This window comes from Osmerus eperlanus, chromosome 4, assembly GCF_963692335.1.
Source record: "Osmerus eperlanus chromosome 4, fOsmEpe2.1, whole genome shotgun sequence".
NCBI lineage: Eukaryota > Metazoa > Chordata > Actinopteri > Osmeriformes > Osmeridae > Osmerus > Osmerus eperlanus.
Genome location: NC_085021.1, coordinates 11,830,187 through 11,843,471, shown reverse-complemented (window position 1 = coordinate 11,843,471; position 13,285 = coordinate 11,830,187). Strand labels below are relative to the sequence as shown.

Genomic DNA, 13,285 nt, shown 5'->3' with positions numbered 1-13,285 from the left:
ACCCCAGTCTGGCCAGTTTGGAAAAGGGGTGAGGAGGGCAGGGGAGGGAGAAGGGGTATGGGGGGTGGGGATGTTTGGACAAACGGACAGCATGAACAGGATATAGAGGTCTATTGCCTGTGGGTGTGTCGGCTTGGCCGAGTCACAACACACACACACACACACACCATCATACACACTCTCACACACATACAGTACACACACAATCGTGGGAGGGTTCCTGCTGGAGGGCAAAGTCTCCCTTCCTCTAACACATTGGTTGTCCCTCCCTCCCTCCCTCCTCTGTTCTCTCTCCCCTAGTCACCCTTCTACACCTCCCTTCTTCACTCCTCAGCTCTTCTCTTTCTCTTTCAACCCCCCTCCTGGTCCTTCCTCTGCGAGACACCCCCCCCCCCCCCTTCTTTTGACAGAGAGAAGTGTTAAAGACACAGAGGGCTCGGCTGACTTGAGAGTGTGTGTACAGTACGGTTGCTATTGTCGGATAGCTAATGGAGAGTTATTGTATGCCCTGTTTAGTAAGCGTGTGGATTGTGTGCGCGTGTGTTTTTTGGCAGTTGGGCAGCTACTGTCTGTCCTTCATTTCCATTTGTTCCGTTCTCATCATCCATTCTATTCCTTCTTCTCCCCTCCTTCCCCTCTCTTCTCACCCATCCACCCATCCACCCCTCCACTTTAGACTGCCACTTCCGTTCTCGCTCACCCCATAGACGGGGGACTAATGGGCTTGAGCACTAGAACGTTGGTCTGCCTTCTCTCCCAACAGTGGGCAGTGTTTGCGTGCGTGTTACTTTGTTGACCGCACACGGTCACAGAAAAACACACACACTGACTCAATCACCAGTGAAGGCCACATTTAAACTATTGTGGTTTTCGGGTTGAACTGTTAGACACTGCTGTCTGAGCGATTAGATATAATTTAGCTCTGAGAATAAAGACGGTAGACTGCTTCTCTCCCTCAGCCCCCACCCCTTAACCTCACTACTCCACTAGCAGCCCCCTACACAGACTGCTCCTGTACCCCGCCCTCTTCACTCCTCCCCTCCACCCTCTGAACCCTCATACCTGCAGCTCTTAGGCATGTGGTAAGGGAGTCTGTATGGCCTGCTTTCACCCCAGATACCTCATCCTCCTCCACCCACTTGGCACAGGATGGGGGAAGTCCAGGTCTGCTAGTCGGGTAGTGGAGAGAAACTAGGAGGAGAGAACCGATGTAAGAGGGAAGAAAGATTGTATGTGTTATTCATCCCCCAGGACTGATAGGACTGCGGACTGTGTGTGTTTCTCAAATGCTTGTTTTGTTTTTCTTTGTCGCCGCCCTGGCGAGGCGGTTAGACGTTTTGGCCTTCCCAGAGTTCCCCTGGCCTCGGTGGCAGCCGGCCTCAAGGTTTACTGTGTGCGTGTGGGTCTGTGTGTGTTGTGTGTGTCTGTGTGTTTGTTTTTGTGTTTGACTTTCTGTGGGGTAGAGGAGGATAAAAGGGCAGCGCTGCAGGTAGACGGAGGGGGGAAGGAGTGGTTAACTCCCCCCCCCCTCTCCCTCCACCCTCCAAACTCTCCCCCATCATCCCTCTGTCCTCCGGCCCTGATAAGTGGAGCCATGAGTCTGTGGGGGTTAGGGATTCCTGTCTGGCACACACACACACACACACGCACACTCACTCACACACCCTCAGATCCGCCTGCTCCACATTCCTGTGTCCAACTGAGGAAGCAGCCTAGCCGTCTTCCCCTCCCAAATGATCCCCTTCTCCTAAAGTCACAGCACACTTATCACACGCCTCTATACCTAACTGCTTCTGTCTCTCACTCTCTTTGTCTCTTGCACACTTTTGACCCTCTTCATATCTCTGTGCAGCCTCATCTGGATACAGCAGGTACTTCCCCCTCTTCTTACTCCTTCTCCTCCCTTTCTTCCGCTGCATTCTCAGAGTTCTCCGAGAGACACTTGTGTTGTGTCATCTCGCTGTCCTCGCCCCCATCCCTCTCTCTTCCTCAGAATCACATGCCTCTCTGACACTCACTCCCTTCTCAGGAACTGTTGTCATACTTGTCCTTTCCCTTTCTTTCTGTTACCCCATCTCTCCCTTTCACCCTTTATTTCCGCCCTCGCTCTCTCCCCTCCTGTCCTCGTGGTCCCTCTCCCCCTCTCCATTTCCATCTCTCTCAACTGTATCTCAAGTCTGTCTCTCCTTCCCCCCAGCACTCTCTCCCTTTCTCCTTGTCCCCTCCCTCCCTCCCTGTCTCTCTGGGGTGTGTTACAGGGGTTAGGATGGGGTCGTGTGGGCCCATGCTGTCCTTCCCTCTAATGGCTCTGTAATGAGAGAGGGAGGAGGGGAGCGAAGGGAAGGAGGGGGGAGACGTCAGCCTTAACTCTCTGTCCGCTCAGGGCCGTAGCTGTGATTGTGTGTGTCTGTGTGTGTGTGTGTGTGTGTGTGTGTGCGTGCGTGCGTGTGTGTGTGTGTGTGTGTCTGAACGTTTGACCGACCCCTTGCTTCTTGTTCAAGGCCTGAGCGCTCTCTCCCCCTCTCAGGGGAAACAGGAAATGACACGTTTGTAGCCTTGAATAAGCGCTGTGGCCTGTGACACGCTGTCCATTGGCTCTGGGGGAGGCAAGGGGGAGATGTGGGAGGAGGGGACTCTTTAATTTGCACAGCTTCTGCTGATTTGATCATAAGCAATTAATCTCAGTGGCCCAGCTCTGCTCTGGCAGGGGGGGGGGGGGTAAAGAGCAGTCCTCTTATCTATTCATCCCTCTCTCCATCCCACTCTCTATCCACCTTCACTCTCTCTCTCTACACATCAACATCTATTTATGTGTATTCTGTGTATAGTTAATTTCAGTGCAAAGACAACTGGCTTGGTGCGAGTCACAGATGATTGTACTGAGAATGATTCTTCTTGTCAAAGTCATGAGGTGGTAGTGTTCATGCTTGAAGACCCGCTGCAACAGCAGCATTTACCGCAGCATGGTATAATATGTCTGTGAAGGACTGGGATGTCTGTGTGGGGTCATTGAGTTAACATGGTCAGACATGGTTCAGGTTCTACATCCAGCCTCACAGATCTGACTTGATCCACTGATGCTAAGTCTCTAGGTCAACCTATAGTCTCCTTATCTGGCCTCTCTCTCTCTCTCTCTCTCTCTCTCTCTCTCTCTCTCTCTCTCTCTCTCTCTCTCTCTCTCTCTCTCTCTCTCTCTCTCTCTCTCTCTCTCTCAAACAAACAAACAAACAAACAAACAAACAAACAAATGCATATGCATACATCTACCACCTATACACCCACGCTCACACACACACACACACATACAGAGATTCAGACTCCCAGTCTTGGAGCCCCTCCCTCTCCCTCTCGTTCTTCTCTCCTGATCCTGGATCCTCCCATGCTGGGTAGTCTTCTAGGCCACTGCTCCCTCCATTGTCAGGGGCCGGTTGCCAAGGATACAAGCACACGGACACAGAGAAACAGTCTTAATGCTAAGAGATTGTACAGATGTAGAGTGGATGGCAAATAGCTTCTTATTCACACCGACACACACATTGGAACAAATCAACTCCCAGAAGCCAGTGTGTGTGTTTGTGTGTATGCGTATGTCTGTCTGGTCTATTATTTGGTGTGAACGCTACTGTGTGTGTGTGTTCAGAGTATGGCTGTTCAGCTATGGACTGCTTCCTGCTGGCTCTAGGTTGGGGGCACCGCTCCCTCCTTACAGCCCAGCAGCATAGCTTAGCCAGTCTCCAGCTACCCCCCCCCCCCCCCATCTCTGTCTCTCCTTCGCTTTCTCTCTGCTTTAACACAAAGCCCTGCATGTCTATTTCCCTTCCCCACCCTGCATTCCTTTTCCCCCATGCAGCCTCTCCCCCACTCCGACTCTACCTCCCTCCTACCCACACTCTCTCACTCTTTCTCCTTTCATTCTTTCTTTTCCAATGCCATTCTCACATTGACTGACCCTCTCCCCTCGCCACTCCTCTCCTCCTCCTCTCACTCTATCCATCTCCCTTGTTCTCTTACCTATTACCTATTATTCTCTCCCTCCCACACTTTCCTTTTCTTTTTACCTCTCTTCTCCTCTGCACTCTCTCTGTCCTTTTCGCTTTCTTCGTCTCTTACCCCTCCTTGTTTATCTTTCAATCCCCCTCCCTCCCACCCTTCTCCTTCTCCCCTTCTCTCCTGACCTTCTACGCTCCCTTACCTCCCTCCCTAACCTCTCTCTCTCCCTCCCTCTTCCTTCTCTCTCTCCCTCCCACACCTCTCTGTCTCTTTAAGCCGCATTAACTCCCCAGATTACCTTGAGCCCAGCAATCCTCCATACCCCCTTCCCCTCCCCCCCTCACCCTCTCCCTCAACCTCGTCCTCCACTCCCCACTTACCCACCCTCCCACACTCAGTGACCCCCCTTCACCTCTCCTTACTCCCCCCCCACCATCACCCACCCACCCACATTCTCTCATCCCCCTCTCTCCACCTCTCAACCCGTTCACACAATCACCACATCCCCTCCCCTTCCACCACCACCGCAACACACCTCCCTCTACCCTCCACTTCTCCACCCACACTCTCTCATCCCCCCAGCGCTACCACCATCACCACCATCTTCTCTCTCCTGGCTCTCTCTCTCTCTCTTGCATCCTCCACTCCTCTTCCCTCTCACCCTCCCTCCTCTCCAGCCTTCAGGCTCTGTTTGATTTATGCTTGCCCTCCCTCCCTCCACCCTCCCTCCATATCTCTCTCTTGGAGGTTGTGGCCCGGCTAGTCCCTAAAAACAACAAGAGGGAGAGACAAAGAGACAGAGAGAAAAGGAGAAAGGGGAGAGGGAGGAATAGAGAGAGAGAGAGAGAGAGAGAGAGAATAACAACCTCTCTTACTTTCCATCCTCCCTCCTTTTTACCCAGCATTTTTTTCATTCCCGTCTCCCACACTGCTTTTTAAATTGCCTCTGAATTCTTGAGCTGTTTTAGTGCCTCACTCCCCCTTCTCCACCGAAATGACTTTGACTCTCTCCAACTCTGCTGTGTTGAGGAAGCAGGTCCCACCTTCTCTCTCTCTTTGTTCTCCTATGGGCACATTCTTACCCACCATACAGTACAAACATGCACTGTACACACACGTGCACTACTGACAGAACCCACTGAAAAGTGTGTATGAGTGTATGTATGTGTGTGTGCGCACGCATACATTCATTTTCCCATCGTCCCCACACCTAAACCCCAGACTTGCCTTGACTGGCCATCAGTGTGAGGAGAAAGGGGCGGTCACACACACTTGTTTGTGCACTCACACTCAAGCAAGCGTGTGTGCACTCGCTGCCACTTTCCCCTGTCAGCCTGTCTCCATTGTTCCTCTCTCCTGTCTCAGCTGCTTGTTGCACATCTAGATCATGAGCCAGATCATGACACTGTCCAGCAACTTCCACTCACAACAAAAGTGTTTGCTTTCATCAGGGGAGGGGCACACAAACACACACAGTCACACACTGACACACTGCCTCAGCTGCAGAACAGAAGGTCAGAGGTCAAAGCAGGTCAGCTGACCCTCCCTCCCTTTTCAGGCCTTCTCTTACTCCTCCTCTTTACTGAGGTAAAACACACTCTCTAATAACACCACTCCCCTCGTAAAGCACACACGCTCCAGGCAGATATACTGGACTGTCTGAGACAACAGCACATAAACCTGTATCTACAGGCCATTAGCTATAACTCTCAATGAAGGATATATAGTACAGTCTCTCTCACACACACATCTTATTCACTGTACTGTGAAGATGTACACACAGACACTCACACACACACACACACACACACACACTTTATTTGTTCAAATGTGATCATCCCCTACCTCAACTTCACACTCAAGCCCCCACATTGCTCATACACGCAGGCTCAGCACACTCTTACACGTGCACACGCACACACACACACACTAACAAAGAGACACAGCACACAAAGCTAGAGCCTGATTCCATGTATTTGTGTCTTCTTTTAAATGGGTGTTTTATTTAGCATAAATGTTGAAGCCAAGGGTGCCTGGCTACCATGGCAACCAAATTAAACGGAGAATCTCTTCAGAAAGCAGAAATCTAAATTATTCGGACCCTTTTATGTGAAAAGAAAAATGAAAAGCGCTGTACAGTTTGTATAGTCTTCTGCCTTTTGAAACATAGTAAAAGGAAAATATGGACATAAACATTTTGGTTACCCATGCATGATTCTGTACAATTCACACTTATTATAATGCATGGATGTCTAAAACATTATATGCAGCTACAGATAATTCATTATCTGCCCAAAATATCAAATATCCCATCATGCAGTATGAATGAGTCTATGTACTATGGCTGGCCACAATACACTGTGTGGACAGTGTGTTTTATCCCAGTCCTGTAGGGTCCACATGGAACAGAAAGACAGATTAAACAGAATGCAAATCCTGCTGCCTAGCAAATCTCTGGTACGTTAAGTGATTGTATCTGTCAAACCAGGACCTCCATGTTTCAGTAACACAAGTACACACAATTCATAGATTACCCAGGAGTAGATGACATTGATGCATGTTTATGCTCTCTGTGTAATGCAACCCATCTAATGCCCTGAGAAAGAGTACAGTAGGTTGAAGCTCACATAAAACATGTTACAGTACAACATGCATTTCATGTAGGGTACATTATCTAGAGTACGTATTTAAACTACTGAGTACTGGTGTAACATGAAGTGTATGATGATAAAACACCTTCCATTTCTCTGCCTCAACAAATGTTTGTACAACAGCTGTAGACTGTCTGCTTGATGTGTGGTATTTGCCTGAAGTCTAGATAATCTAGGATAGTGTATGTGTGTGTGTGTGTGTGTGCCTGTGTGTGGTTACTGTAGAACTGCTAAGAGGGGGACATGTTCAGTCTGTAGCTGCATGGGTGAAGGGAATGCTGGGTAAACGGACTCAGGGTCACTCTCTCGTCCAATGAACAGATGAGTAGAAGGATATGGGGTCAGAGGTGCCCCCCCACCCCCATCCTCATCCTCCCGTCTCCCTGTGTGTGTTGTTGGAAGCAGCAGATCTATTTTATTGATTGACTCCTCTGGCTGCTCCACTGCCCACTGGAGGAGGGGGCAGTGCTCTAATGAATTCCTCCACCCCGTGCCCCCTACGCCAACCCCGACTCCCCCTCCTTAATTAACTTTGTGTGTGTGTGTGTGTGTGTGTTTGTGTGTCCTCTGCCTCCTCCACACATCAACCCCCTCTATACCTCTCTCTCTCTCTCTCTCTATCTTTTTACTCTTTACTCTGTCTCTCTCAGTTTGTGGTTAGATGCTTGATATGTCGATATGTCAGTCTTATCTCACCTACCTCATTTCTCTTCCTCCAAAACACCTGTTTGACATCGGCCGCTGACAAATGTGCTGATGGATACAGATGCTGGCGGTTTATGCGTGTGTGTTGACTAAGATCAACACTAGCACACATTGAGGGGGACTGACTATGTGTGTCTATCGGTAGTCAGGGAAGAGAGTCACTCTACTTCTCTCTCTCTCTCTCTCTCTCTCTCTCTCTCTCTCTCTCTCTCTCTCTCTCTCTCTCTCTCTCTCTCTCTCTCTCTCTCTCACCTTGACTCTCACAACGGCAACAGCAACAAACTTGAGGCTATAGAAGCCAGCGCTGAGTTTGTGTGAATCCCAGCAGTAGAGGTGGTGGTCTGTGTCCCAGCAGTAGAGGTGGTGGTCTGTGTCCCAGCAGTAGAGGTGGTGGCTGGGTCCCAGCAGTAGAGGTGGTGGTCTGTGTCCCAGCATTAGAGGTGGTGGCTGGGTCCCAGCAGTAGAGGTGGTGGTCTGGGTCCCAGCAGTAGAGGTGGTGGTCTGGGTCCCAGCAGTAGAGGTGGTGGCTGGGTCCCAGCAGTAGAGGTGGTGGTCTGGGTCCCAGCAGTAGAGGTGGTGGTCTGTGTCCCAGCAGTAGAGGTGGTGGTCTGGGTCCCAGCAGTAGAGGTGGTGGTCTGTGTCCCAGCAGTAGAGGTGGTGGTCTGGGTCCCAGCAGTAGAGGTGGTGGTCTGTGTCCCAGCAGTAGAGGTGGTGGTCTGGGTCCCAGCAGTAGAGGTGGTGGTCTGTGTCCCAGCAGTAGAGGTGGTGGCTGGGTCCCAGCAGTAGAGGTGGTGGTCTGGGTCCCAGCAGTAGAGGTGGTGGTCTGGGTCCCAGCAGTAGAGGTGGTGGTCTGGGTCCCAGCAGTAGAGGTGGTGGTCTGGGTCCCAGCAGTAGAGGTGGTGGTCTGGGTCCCAGCAGTAGAGGTGGTGGTCTGGGTCCCAGCAGTAGAGGTGGTGGTCTGGGTCCCAGCAGTAGAGGTGGTGGTCTGGGTCCCAGCAGTAGAGGTGGTGGTCTGGGTCCCAGCAGTAGAGGTGGTGGTCTGGGTCCCAGCAGTAGAGGTGGTGGCTGGGTCCCAGCAGTAGAGGTGGTGGTCTGGGTCCCAGCAGTAGACTGTGTGTGAGCAGTGGGAAGAGTGTCAGGGGCATGAGATTCATTTCTCATCCCCACTTCTTCACACAGCGTGTCACCTCCCCTCAGGGAAAACTGAGCCAGCCTCTAATAAATCCCTGAGTTTATGTGTGTGTGTGTTTGTGTGTGTGTGTGTTGATGGTGGTGTGTAGTCTGCATGTGTAATCTATGGAAGTCTGTGTTTATGTGCCGTGTGTGGGTAAGAGAAAATAAGTTGTCATCATTCACATGGCAATTAGAGGGCAATCAAGTGTGTGCGTGTAAATGTGTGTGTGTATGTGTGTGGTGTGTGTGTGTTCCATGCTAGACTGAAGCTGTTGTCAGCAGTGCTGTCAGTGGTTGCTTCTGACAGACGTGTTGATCTACAGAAGAGCCTCTAGTGGCGTGTGTCTGCTGCTGACAGCTGTTCTACACACACTGCTTTCAACTGTCACCGTGTTCTATACAGACCCTCACACACACACACACAATCTGTCGGTCCGTCTCTCTTCTTGGTTTCTCCCTTTCTATCTGTCTCCCTCCCCTGTGCTCCCAGATCGAAGCGCCGTGTTGTGTGCAATGTCAGCAGTGACAAGACACTGAGGGAGAGTGCGTGTGCGACAGAGATGTTAGATGTGCCAGGTAGATAGTGGAGGCAGGTTGAGGCAGGGAAGTGGTTTGAAGGGGATGTTTGATCTTCAGTTCCAGTTCTGTGCTCCTGTCCACAGCAGCCTGCTGAACCTCACATCCCCTGAGGTCACCTCCCCTCTCAGGACACGCCGTTCAGAGAGCTGCATGGGTCCCGCAGTGTTTCTTCTTCTGCTGCTCAGTGATGAAGAGATGAATCTCACACTCCTCCTCTTCTCGCTCCTCCCATCCAGGTGCTGATGTCACAGAGCCCAACAGTTCTGACAGCCGTGGAGAGCGTCTGGAATTCTTCCTCAAACAGGAAGAGGCCGGCGAGGCTGGCTTCCTGGGCCCCAGCGAATCGGATGAGGCCCGAGGGGGTCCTGGGGGTGGAACCACCGCATCCGTAGCCAATCTGAGGGCAGCGTTGATGAGTAAAAACAGCTTGCTATCGCTCCGTGCAGAGATGCTGGGAGATGACAGCCCTCTGCTCTATGAGTACCTGCCTAAAGGTGGACACTCCCTCTCTCGTAAGTCCCACTGCTACAGTACACACCACACGCTCACACACACACACACTGGCAGACACCACACACTCTCACAGATACACACACACACACTGACAGACAGCACACACACTCACATTCCCTTACAAACATCAAACATTTACACACTCCACTGCTACAGTACACACCACACACTCATACACACACACACGCTGGCAGACAGCACACACACATACACGCCACACACTCATACACACACACACACACACTGGCAGACAGCACACACACTCACATTCACTCACACACTTCCCACATTTACACACTCGACTGACATACACTTACACAGAATAAAACACACACACTACCAGATAGCACACACAGATGCATATAACCCTGTTGCTGCCGGTTAATACAAATATTCACCAAATTTGGACAGAAAAGGTGCATGTGTGTGTGTGTGTGTGTGTGTGTGTGTGTGTGTGTGTGTGTGTGTGTGTGTGTGTGTGTGTGTGTGTGTGTGTGTGTGTGTGTGTGAATGTAACAGGTTGGTGTTATCCTATGAGTGAGGATTACTCACTTGTGACTCAGTGAGAGAACATTGGGCTCGGATGTGTTGTTTGAGAAAATATTTGCCGGGGTTCATATTAGTGTCTAGGAATGTGCGTGACTGTAATACATACATATATGTATTTAAAATGAAGAAGACAACAAATAGTTGTTTAGCTTGTATTGGAGCCTCATGGTGCTTGAACTTTGTACCTATTGTTTGCTGATAGTACTTCTTAGGTTGCGTTGCGTGTGTGAGTGTTTATGCTTATGTGGCTTTGTGTATGGCCCTGCCCTGCTCTCCAGTGTTATCATACATTACAATGCTAGATTACTCTCTTCAGTTACTCAAAGTGAATCCTGTCAATTATTTGTCATTGCTCTTCTCAAGATGGTTTGTTCACTCCGACAGTATACACCTGCATCTCAGTTTGTGTTTTTGAGCTGTTTCCTTCTGTGTGTGTGTATTGGAAAACAGGTGTTGTGGAAGTGTCATGTGTGTGTCATTTTGTGTTCCAGAGTGTGTGTGTGTGTGTATTGGAAGACAGGTGTTGTGGAAGTGTCATGTGTGTGTCATTTTGTGTGTGCGTGTGTTTTCCTTGCTTTGCCGGGCTGGTAATTGGATCCTTTGTCCTGAGGTCTGCCTGTCTTTTGTCTGGAGCAGAAAGGGAAAGGAGTACAACTCTAAACCTTGTCTTGCCTTTTTAGTCAGGCCCCCCTCAGCTACACAAGAGTTGCAGAAGGCAGGCATGCACACACACACACACTAACAAACACACACATATACGTTCTGTGTTGAGTGTGTGATTGAAATGTCTTTGTTGGCTTAAAGTGAAGAGAGTCAGGCGTTGTCAAAGCTGAGACAGACAGCTTTCACTTGACAGCCCCCAACGGAAGGAAGGGGAGGCCTCACTTCATCTCACACACACACACACACACACACACACACACACTGATAAAAATGCCTCGAGTTAGGAAATAAATAGAATCTAGACAATGCCTAGCATTAGCTTTGTAAAGCATGCTTCATGAGCCGACATCTATTTTCATCATCAGTGACTGTCAGACTGTGTGGCAGTCAGACCCCAGGGAGAGTGTTTGGTTAGCCAAGCCCAGTCTAAAAGCAGTTGCACAATAGGCTCTGAGATGTCTAACGACCTCAGTCTGATGGCGTTCTCTTCCTTTAAAAGAGGAATGAAAATACTAACCCTGAGTGTGTGAGTGCTGGGTAAAAGTCTGACAGACTGGCTTGTCCCTCCTCCGCCCCCTCCTCCCCCCCTCCTCCTCATGTGAAGCTTCTCTTCCTTCTTTTCTTCTCTTCCTCCTCCACAGCCCTCCTCCCTCCATCCCTAGCTCTTCTTCACCCCTCCTTTGCCTCCTCATTTCGCCCACTCTTCCCTGACCCCCTTTCATCGCTCCGTACCAAGTTCTCCTTCACCCCTCCTTAACACCCATCCTCCCCCTGTCCATCAACCTCACAAGCCAGTGATTTGTCTATCCTTCCCTCCCTCTTCTCTGGCCCTCTGTCTTCCTCTATTCCTCTCTGTCTCTTCCCCAGCTTGCTAACTTCAAGGTGTATTGGTTGAGATCCCTGGGAACGCATTGATCTAGACGAAGGTCACCTGCTTCTTCTTCCTAACTACCTTCTCCATCTACTGTATGTAAGTGTGTGTGTGTGTGTGTGTGTGTTGGGGGTGTGGGTGCATGTGCACCGCACACAACCAGTGAATCTATTTATGTGATGATGCCTGTACACTTGGCTCAATGCCCTCCCTCAGTCTCTGAATTAACCCCTCTTAACTTGACTGAGTGACTGCCACCTGCCAATCTCTATCTAGGAAAGTTAGCACGGCTCTATAAAATAAACCCCTTAGTTTGAGAATCCTCTTAAACCCTGTCACTTGAGCACCATGGGGATGATAGAATAACAAGATGCAGACTTCCCAGAACCTCTGCTGTCCCATCTCCAAACCACCTCAGCCCAAGCCCCATCTGCTTCTCCCCCTCGAACTCTCCTCCCTCGTCTGCCCTCCTCTCTCTATCTCTCCACTCATACTGAAACCCTCCCCCTCATATCCTGCTTCCTGACACTGCCTGGGGTAGGGCACTCATGGGGTTGTATGTGTGTGTGTGTGTGTGTGTGCGTGTGTGTGTACTGTCCTATGTAAGTAGGAGTGGAGGGAGCGGTAGTTGAACATTCCAGGAATCTGTCTATGGAGCCTCATGGTTATGTGATTTTGTCCTTCTGTTAAGGAGAAGAAGGAATAGCTAATACACTGAATATCTCTGGAGACATTCCCTAAAACTCTGCCCACCCCCGCCCTTGATCCCCATCCTCCCACAAAACCACCCACACACACAGACAAACACACACACACACATTCAATTTAATATGTCAAGGCACAATACTCACCATAAACCAGACCAGCTTCCTCTCTCGCTCTGTTTTATTTGTATTAGGTATCAAGTCCTTTGTTCTTGTGATATAAAATCTATGAGGTGTCTCAGGTAGATGAGGTCATCACTGCGCTCCTCAGTCTCCGGTGTCTGCTCCGAGCCTCCCGTGCTGAAGCACCCCTCTACTGTCCTTTCCAAAACGGCCTGCTGCCGTCCTTTTGTTACTGCGTTCAACCGTCCCTCAAACTCAAACTTCTGCACTCACACACGCACATGCACACCAAGTCCATCTTCTGTGCATGCACGTGGGTGGAACGAGAAGGAGAAAAAGTGAGAGAGGGCGAGAGAGAAAGAGAGAGCGAGAATGAGAGAGAGGGAACAAGAGGGAGAGAGAGACGGAAAAGCGAGAGAGCAAGAGAGAGAGAGAGAGAGAGAGAGAGAGAGAGAGAGAGAGAGAGAGAGAGAGAGAGAGAGAGGAAAAGCCATGACCCTGTCCTCATGGTTTGTGCTGAAGTTTGTTTCCTCCTCTCCCTCCTCTTCCCCTTCCTCGTGGGGCCATGTTGGGAGCCGTGGCGCCGCGCTGGCAGTCTCGATGTGCCCCCCACCCCCTCCCTCCCACTGTGTGCTGCTGGCCAGCTGGTTGCAGTCTACCTGAGTGGGTGGTGGGTGAGACTCCTCTCCTGTCTTCCTCAGGGCTCCTCTCCAGCACCAGCTGCAGCCTGCTCCACCCAGGGGCCACAGGGGCCCCAGGGGCCA

At 50.5% G+C, this 13,285-nt stretch overlaps 1 protein-coding gene across 1 annotated transcript in view; it reads left to right on the top strand.

The window, feature by feature from the left end:
* LOC134018795 (zinc finger and BTB domain-containing protein 46-like) overlaps positions 1-13,285 on the top strand; it is a 46,995-nt gene that overhangs the window by 23,567 nt on the left and 10,143 nt on the right. The window contains 1 exon segment of the mRNA XM_062459040.1: positions 9,335-9,610. Within this exon segment, the coding sequence (XP_062315024.1) occupies positions 9,335-9,610 (276 nt within the window).